Consider the following 9196-nt stretch of genomic DNA (forward strand, 5'->3'; position numbering starts at 1 on the left):
TTCGTGGTCCTTAGATCTTTCTACTTTAGCCACACTCTCCTCCCAGGTGCTTTCATTCAGGTCCTTGGTTTTAATTCCCACCTAGACAAGGGTGGCTTGTAATTCACTGCTCCAGCCTGAACTCCAGACTGGAATAGCCAATTCGCTCCTCAACATTGTCACGAGGGTTCACAGGCAATTGAGACTTAACTTGCTCCAAACTACGCCCCTGCTAAATTTGCTCCTCCCGCAGGGTTCCCCATCTCAGTAACAGCACTACCATCCTCTCACTCATACTCCACATTAGCAAGACCCTGATTAAATAAAATTTCTGTTTTAGGGAAGGACGAGGAAAAAAAATTCATCATAAAATTCTGTTTGTTTGGGCCTCGTCCCTCTCTCCCTAATGTGCTGTATGCATCTGCGTTAGCGCTCCGCGTTAGCGCTCCTCAGATGGCAGTGCCTGCTCAACCATAAAGATCAATTTTTTTTTCTTTCTTCTGACGCTAGCATCGTAACTTCTTACAAGAACATTGTTCTTTCCCAGCTCTGTAGGGGGTCATGGTGACTTGCTGCCCGCTTTTACGTGCTTACCTGGTCTATGTATCCTTGGTGAACTTTAAGTGAAACATCAGTACGTCATTTTGATGTACGATCCTTTGTCTCAAAAATGTACAGACTATACCTTCGACTTCTAACGGGAGGAAGAGCTCTCAGAACTTTCTGAGAATCTGCTTCCCAGGTGATAATCCTCAGTTTGGCTCGAATAAAATCCCTTTTCTTCTTAATTTGATAGTTAATTGAATTTCCGTCGACAACCGTTGGCTCTACAAATTAGATCCCCAATCATACCCTACTTCTACCACCTCCACTGTAGTCTAACCCATCGTCTGCCTCCATCCCCGTTACAGCTTCCTAACTGCACCCTCTGCCCGCCTCCGTTCTCACCCCTCTCCGGTCTATTCACACACGGCAACCTGAGTATTCCTTGTAAAACTTAAGTGGGACCACCTTACTCTTCCCCAGGCCTCCCAACTCTCTGGGAAAGAATTCCATGACGTACAAGGCCCTATCTGGTCTGGCCCATGGCTACTTCTCATCATTCTTCTCCTAGCTCATTTCGCCGTAGCCACACTGGCATCCAATTCATCACCTGCAATCACCTTCTACTCTACAATCTCTTTGCTTCCACCCTTACAACCTCCCTATCCTCACGACTCCCCTCTGGTCTATTCACACTCAGTAGCCAGAGGGATCTTTCGAAAACTTAAGACACAGCCCATCATCCCTCTGATGCTTCCCATTTTTCTTAGAATAAAATCCAACAGTACCTAGTCCCTGGCTACCTCTCAGACTTCACCTAGCACACCTGGTCCACACAGCGGTCATTCTGAGCTTCTTGAAAGGCCTTTGCCTGTCGCTCCTTTCCCCCGGCAAAGCGCTTTCTCATAAACAGGGCTCTTTTCTCTCTTCGCCGCCCAGCCTTCTCCTTTACTGACCCGGTTTCTATCTTCTTATACTGCTTTGTTTTCCTTCATGGTACTTCTCAGCATCACACAGGTAGAACCCCCACCCACGGTCGCCCCCCACCCCCGCCCCGCCGAATCTGCGGGCCGCCCTTCCGCTCCATCTGCACAGCCTCGGGGTCGCGCGGCATCACGGGGCTTGTAGTCCGTCCCGCGGCCGCGCCTCCCGACACTACAACTCCCACGGGGCAGCGGGACGCCGCTCCCGCACCGACCGTGTAGGCCGGCCACCTCGCGGCGGGTAGGGGCTGCCGCTGCGGGGGCGGGGCGCAGAGATGGCGGACGTGGTCGTGGGCAAGGAGAAGTGCGGCGAGCAGCGGCTGGTGTCGCTGCCCCTGTCCCGCATCCGGGTCATCATGAAGAGCTCCCCCGAGGTGTCCAGCATCAACCAGGAGGCGCTGGTGCTCACGGCCAAGGCCACGGTGAGGCGGGGAGGAGTGAGGAGCGTGGGGCGGCGGTGGGGCCCACCCCGAACCATCGCGCCCCGCCGGGCCCCGCGGAGCTGCCCAGTCCCCTTCGCGTGCGCGCGCGCGCCCTTTTGAAAGCCGTCTCATTCCCCTCCCACGCCGCGCGCGCCCCAGCTCCCGCGCGCGCTCTTCGCCCCGCCCATCCGGCGCCTCGCGCGCCCGTCTCCCCGCCCACTCCGCTGCCGCCCGCCCACCCCGCTCCCGCCCTCCCTCGCGCGCCCGTCTCCCCGCCCACCCCGCTCCCGCCCTCCCTCGCGCGCCCGTCTCCCCGCCCACTCCGCTCCCGCCCTCCCTCGCGAGCTGGTCGCCACGCCCACTCCGCTCCCCCCCTTCCTCGCGCGGGTTTGGCCTGGGCGGTAGCGTGGAGGCGCGCGGGCCTTGTTTGGTGTCTCCCCCGCCTTTTCCAGTCACCGTACTCCGGGCCCCAAAGCCTCTCCTTTTGTCGCTTCCGGCCTGTTTCGCGGCTTTGGGCCCCAGCTCCTCAAAACGGCTCATTGAGAGGGCCGGCGGCTCCCTCAGGAGGTACGGCCCTGCCGCTCGCCCACCCTCTCCCAGTCTCCTGGGCCAGAATTGAAGTAATTTCGGGGACCTCAGTTTTAGTCCCCTCCTAGGTCCAGATAGATGATTTTGTCTCTTAATTTGGTCTAGGTAGGCCAGACCTTCCTGTTCTTATCCTGGGCCAGGTTTCTGCTGCAGAGTCTCCCTCACTTGCTTTAACTTCCCTTCGAGTCTGTTTCCCAGGCCGGCTAGTTCGGTAGACGGTAGACGGTGTCCGGTGCGGTGAGTTGGTCAGAGCTAAGGGAGGGGGGGATCACATGGTCTTGGGATAGCTGTACAGTTTCGTTCTGTAGGTCTTAAGGAATTAAGAGATTTGCAGGCACTTCTTATTCCCTTCTTGACTAACTTCGATGGAGTTAAAGTAGAACAGAGAGGGGCTCAGCTCAGGTGGGCTGCCCTCGGAAAGGTGTCCGGGCAGAATGGCAAGCTGACCATTTTTTACCTTTAAGCTAGTGACTGTTACAGTTGTCGGCGGGCCACCTTAGACACAGTGTAGTCAAATACAAGACTAAAAGTCTGTTCCTGGCATAGAATTTTTGGATGGTCTCTTGCCAACCCTTCTAACTAGAGATTGGGCATTAAACAAACACGATTCCTTGTTGTATGGCTTTTAAATATTTTTCATAAGTTAGAAATCTAAAATAAACTTTCGAGGGCTTCCCTGGTGGTGCAGTGGTTGAGAGTCCGCCTGCCGATGCAGGGGACACGGGTTCGCGCCCCGGTCCGGGAAGATCCCACATGCCGCGGAGCAGCTGGGCCCGTGAGCCATGGCCGCTGAGGCTGCGCGTCCGGAGCCTGTGCTCCGCAACGGGAGGGGCCACAACAGTGAGAGGCCCGCGTACCGCAAACAAACAAACAAACAAAATAAAATAAACTTTCGGGAAATTCCTGCTGCCCTGCCAATTTTAATTCAGCCTTGCTTTCTTTCCGACCTCGTATGTCTCCTTTCTCCAGTGATTTTCTGCAATTCGATCAACCAAGATAATCTGAAATCATCTAAACTTAATGTAATTAAAAAGTAAGGTCTGTGGTAAATTTTCAAAGCACACCTTTCATCTTAACTTTCTCATTTTGTTTTAGGAACTCTTTGTTCAATATCTCGCCACCTATTCCTACAGACACGGCAGTGGAAAAGAAAAGAAAGCACTCACTTACAGTGATTTATCAGATACCGCAGAGGAATCGGAAACGTTTCAGTTTCTTGCAGGTACTTAGCCTTTGAAACATTCTGGTTAAAAAACAGCTTTTTCCCTGCCTTTTTTCTGCTTTCACTGAAAATGACATTTTGCTGCTGTCTCCAGGTGTCAGAGTTTACCTGGCATGGGGCGAGAGTTTTAGTTTTGTTCAGTGGAGCATGTTTGTAATGCAGTTCACCTAGAGCAGGAATTAAGTTGGCACCTGCACGGGGCTGTCTGGGTGGGTGTGGGAGCCGGGCAGCCCACCCCCTCAGACTCGTCCTTACTTGGCTGGGGAAGCAGAAACCCATAGTTGTTGCTGTGGAACAGGCTGTGTGCACCACAGCTAAAAAAGAGCATCCGGTGACCCTTGGGGCCAGCCGCTGTGTCAGGTGGGTCGGGCAGGGCTGCTCCTAGTGGGTGCCGGCACAGAGCAGTGTGGTTTGCAGCCACTGGAATACATACAGGTGTTGAGCCTTCGTCCAGAGGCAGTGCTGGTTTCCTGCTATGTAGTCAGAATTTTGACTTGTCTTGGAACCTGTTTTGGAGGTCATAGCAGGAACTAGCACGTTTGAAATTTGCATTGCTGATGTTAGCTTTATGTTTTTAAGATATATTACCAAAGAAGATTTTAGCTAGTAAATATCTGAAAACGCTTAAAGAGAAGAGGGAAGAAGAGGAGGAGGAGGAGAATGACAACAACGATGAGACTGATGACGATGAAGCAGAATCCTAAAGCAGAAAGAAGTGCTTTAGAGATCAGCCTGGTGAGGACCCTCATGGATCAGCACCTTTGCTCTGGAGCAGGCATTAGTCTGTTCACGCTTCGGAGACTTCACGTACATGATGTTCTTTCCTGGCTGAGACCAAGCATAATGTACCTCTGCCATAAATAGCCCAAAGGAAAGGAACACAGACAGTAGCTTCTCTTCCCCAGGCCCACACTGCAGCTGGAGTGGGAGAGGACCAAGAAGGGGCTGCGTACCGTGAGACACAGCCAGCCTGCAGCTGTAAGCTATAGAGGCAAAGACAACTTTGCTTAACTTTCTAGTTTACAGATAGATTTTGAAGAACTTCTAAATATCAGTGTGTAAATTCACATATGTATATTTTGAAATTCGTTCTTGTGAACAGCTAGATCCTGTTTTAGCTAAATGTGTAGTCTCTGGGTAGTATGTTACATTTGAATTTTCGTATTTGAAGAAAATTTATGGCTTTGTATATGTCCAAATACTGCATTTTTTTTAACTGTAAAGAAATAAATTTTTCTTTTTTAAAAGCTGTATATATTTTTATAGTGAAATGTTTTATGAAACTAGTTTTAGAACCCTCTATTATTCTAATGCCCTTCTTATTATCTGGAAACATTTGTGAAATTTTAAAATGAGTACTTTCTTCTTTTTATTTTTCCTTTTTATTGGCGGCGCCGTGAGGCATGTGGGATCTTAGCTATCCAACCAGGGATCGAACCCACACTCCCTGCAGTGGAAGCGCAGAGTCTTAACCACTGGACCACCGGGGAGGTCCAAAACTGAGCACTTTCTAATACTTTTATTCCTGGAGAAAAATTTCAAGTCAAATTATTAGATCAAATACAGTAAGAAATATTACCTCTGTGTAAGCACGTTTTTCTTAAAAAATTATAAAGCATTTTGTATATTGAAGATCTCGTTTTACTGTTCCTTTCTTTACACCTATAGTAGTTGTCTTTACTGTCCACAAGAGAAAACCATAAGCCCTATTTTTTTTCACATAGGGTAAATTTTGGCTTTTGCCTTTTCTTTTTTTTCTTCCAATTGAGTTCGAATTTTCATCCAGTAGAATCACCCTTTAATGTCCATTCTGTTGGTTGTGTAAGCAATCAATATATAGAACAGTTCCATCACCCCAAACATTCCTCTGTATACCCTTGGAGTTAGTTCCTTCCCTTATCCCCAGGCAATCAATCACTGATGTTTTCTGTCCCTCTTGTTTTTAAAATTTATTTTAAAATCCACCTTTTGGTGTACAGTTCTGAGTTTTGACAGATGCAGAGTCATGTAACCACCACCACAATTAAGATACAACAGTTCTGTCACCTCCCCCAAATTCCCTCATGGTTAAACTCCTTCCTACCCTTTACCTTGGCAGCCACTGATCTAGCTGTTCTCTGCCCCCAGAGGAGGAGTCAGCAGACATTTTCTGGAAAGGGCCATGTGGAAAATACTTGAAGTTTTATGGGCTACATAATCTCTGTCACAACTAGTCAACTCTGCTGTTGTAGTTCAAAAGCAGCCACAGTCAACACATACAGGAATGAGCGTGGCTGTACGTCAAGAAGACTTTATTTCTGGACACTGAAATTTAAATTTTATATAATTTTAATGTGTCATGAAATCTTTTGCCTTGTTTTCAACCATTTCAGAATGTAAAAGCCATTATTAGCTTATAGGCCATACAGAAACACAGCAGGCCACATTTGACCCACAGACCATGGTTTGCCCACCCATCTTTCCAAAGCGTCATATAAATGGAATCACATAGTAGTAGCCTTTGAATCTGACTTTTTTATATTTAGCAGAGTGCATTTGAGATTCATCCATGTTGTTGCAGGTATTGGCAGTCTGTTCTTTTTTATTGCTGAGTAGCATTCCTTTGTATGGATATACCATTTGTTTATCCATTCCACAGGTGAATGGATAATTCCCAATTTGGGTTGTTTCCTGTTTTTTCTTTTTCTCCCTTTTTTTCCTTTTAAAAGTCTCAAAAATTTTTCTTGTTTCCGGTTTTGATGATTACAGATAAAGCCCTATAAGCCTTTGGCACAGGTTTTGTGTGACCACACGACTTCATTTCACTTCGGTGGAATTGCATACTTCATTTTACCAGAAACCACCAAACTGTGTTCTAAAGCGTCTGTACTATTTTGCATTCCCACCAGCAGTGAACCAGAGCTTCAGCTGCTCTGCATCCTCTGCAAAACTCGGCATCAGTTTTTATTGCTTTAATTTTAGCCATTTTAGTGGGTGTTGGTTTTAATTTGCATTTTTCTAATGACAAATAATGTTGAACATCTTTTCATTTGCTTGTTTACTGTCTATATATTTTCTTTGAACTGTCCAGATCTTTTGCTCATCTTTTTACTGGGTTATTTTCTTTTTGTTGGGGTTTCAGAGTTTTATATGTTCTGAATACAAGTCCTTTGCTAGATTATGTGATTTGCAAATATTTCCTACCTGCCTGTGGCTTGTCTTTTCATTCTCTTAACAGCATTGTTCAAAGAACAGAAATTATTTTTTTGAGAAATTCTTAATTTTGAGGAAGTCCATTTTATCACTTTGTTCCTTTGGGGATCATGCTTTTCTTGTTGTATATAAAAACTTGTCACCAAACCCAGAGTCACAAAGATCTCCTGTGTCAGTGTCTTTCAAATGCCGAACTGCCTTCAGTACCTCTGCCTATAATAACGTGATGCTGTTTAAGAAATGCCCAGGAAAAATGGTTTTTGTGTGTAACCAGCTGAAACATCCTTAACCTGTCATAAGCCCTTCAGATCCAATTATGTAGGGAGCTTTCATCCTTCTCAGTTCCTTCTTAAACCGCGTGCTAGTCTAGTACAGTAGCTTCCTAACTGGTTTCCTCACCATCTTTACAGCCTGTTTCCTCTTCCCATCGTGCATGCTGCTATCAGATCATCAAAACAATTTTATGAAGATTAATCTTTTTTTCCTGGTAAGAAGCGTTAATAACAGCTGATATTGGAGTAGCCATTGGGGGCTGAGCCTCTTCTGTGTGCATTGTGCACTTTCATCTAAACTTCACGACTTGCAAAGTATCCATATTTTGCAAAGAAGAGAATGAAAGCTCAGGTTAAGGAACTAGTCCAAGGCACACCTAGGAAGTGGTGGAACTAGGATTCAAATCCCAGACTACCCTCTTCACTGGAGCTTAAACAGTGTGGTTTTCTCTGCACTGTCAACGGGGTCAATTCTTAACTTGGCAGTCGAGGCCCTGGACACTGGTCTTACTCTGCTTTGTATCCTACTGTTTTCCTACATTAACCTTCCATTCCTGCCGAGATGGGCTCCTTGTCCTCTGTGGCGCGTAAAGATCCCTTGTACGTCCTCTGATCAAGGAGCTGTTTTCTTTTGTGAAATCTTTTCCTAATTCACATAACGTCACATCATCGTACGCTGTTTTTACACTTAGGTTTTCACAGTCAGATCATGACTGCTCTGGCCATCCACTGAATGATAGTGAGATAACGGGAATGTAACAACGTAAGGCCATATTTATTAAGTAAGGATACTGTAGGTCTCTCAGCAGTTTGTGTGTATTCTTTCAGTTTCAGCTAGAATGTCCCAAGGCCTGTGGGCACCAAGATGCTTTGTGGTTTTGGATACCAAGAAGTAAGAAGTACTAGGTCCTGTATACATTAAGGGGAAAAGAAAAAAAGAGAGAACTACATCTTGATTTTATTAGGGGGAAAAAAAAGCCTGGAACAGAATACACCAGAGTGCTAAGAGTAACTACCTCTCAGTGTTGTGATTACAGATAATTTACAGTTTCTATCTTTATGTTTATCTGAATTTTTACATTGTCTGTAATGAACACATTCTCTATTTTACTTATTTATCTTTGGCTGCGTTGGGTCTTTGTTGCTGCGCGCGGGCTTTCTCTAGTTGCGGTGAGCAGGGGCTACTCTTCGTTGTGGTGTGCGTGCTTCCCATTGTGGTGGCTTCTCGTAGCAGAGCACGGGCTCTAGGTGCGTGGGCTTCAGTAGTTGTGGCACGCAGGCTCAGTAGTTGTGGCTCGCGGGCTCTAGAGCGCAGGCTCAGTAGTTGTGGCGCACGGGCTTAGTTGCTCTGCGGCATGTGGGATCTTCCCGAACCAGGGCTTGAACCTGTGTCCCCTGCGTTGGCAGGCGGATTCTTAACCACTGCGCCACCAGGGAAGCCCTATTCTTTTCTTAAAAACATTTTGCGTAAAAATCAGAAAATAGCTTTGGCTGTTTCAAAACAAAACAAGAACTTTGGCCTGCTTTAGCAACAATGTGCATCCTAGGGATTTTCCGCTATTTTTTTGGTTTTCTTAACCCAACCCTCCTTTCCTTTCCCAACACCACGTATTCTTTCAGTACAGACAGAAGTCAAACACCGCCCAGAGGGAGGTCACCAGGCCCAGAACCCCAGATATGGTCAGCTTTGATTCCCATACAACATGGAGCTCAGGGCTTTGCACTCGATTGGGGTTTAGCTGAATGACTTTTTTCTTCTTCTTATGGCTGCTAGAGTAGGAACACCCAGCTCATCCTAGGTACCACATTTGTTCAATTCATTCCTGATGCTTTTATCCCCAGACCCCGAATTCTCAGGGGCCCAACGTATGGAATAAGGCTCTAGACTTCTATCACCAAAGGCGTGCTTCCACCTCAGAAGCCTGGAACCTTAACCCGTATGGAAGGAAGTCCCCAAATAAATATGTGAGTAAACAGAAGATCTCTGGGCGAGGC

General features: G+C 46.8%; 1 protein-coding gene across 1 annotated transcript; it reads left to right on the forward strand.

Moving 5' to 3' along the window:
- The first annotated feature begins 1673 nt into the window (after positions 1–1673).
- CHRAC1 (chromatin accessibility complex subunit 1) lies at positions 1674–5369 on the forward strand. Its single transcript, XM_027077964.1, has 3 exons — positions 1674–1927; positions 3611–3737; positions 4317–5369. Exons 1-3 carry the CDS (start codon positions 1781–1783, stop codon positions 4439–4441), a joined length of 399 nt encoding a protein of 132 aa, XP_026933765.1. The 5' UTR covers positions 1674–1780; the 3' UTR covers positions 4442–5369.
- Positions 5370–9196: the final 3827 nt, after the last annotated feature.

This window comes from Aethalodelphis obliquidens, unplaced genomic scaffold (assembly GCF_003676395.1).
Source record: "Aethalodelphis obliquidens isolate GAN/ISIS:26980383/991018 unplaced genomic scaffold, ASM367639v1 scaffold41, whole genome shotgun sequence".
NCBI classification, from domain to species: Eukaryota; Metazoa; Chordata; class Mammalia; order Artiodactyla; family Delphinidae; genus Aethalodelphis; species Aethalodelphis obliquidens.

Coding starts and splice junctions, on each gene's coding strand:
- CHRAC1 (XM_027077964.1), top strand. CDS start 1,781: ATGGCGGACGTGGTCGTGGGCAAGGAGAAGTGCGGCGAGCAGCGGCTG. Junction 1,928..3,610: donor TGCTCACGGCCAAGGCCACG/GTGAGGCGGGGA, acceptor ATTTTGTTTTAG/GAACTCTTTGTTCAATATCT. Junction 3,738..4,316: donor AACGTTTCAGTTTCTTGCAG/GTACTTAGCCTT, acceptor TATGTTTTTAAG/ATATATTACCAAAGAAGATT.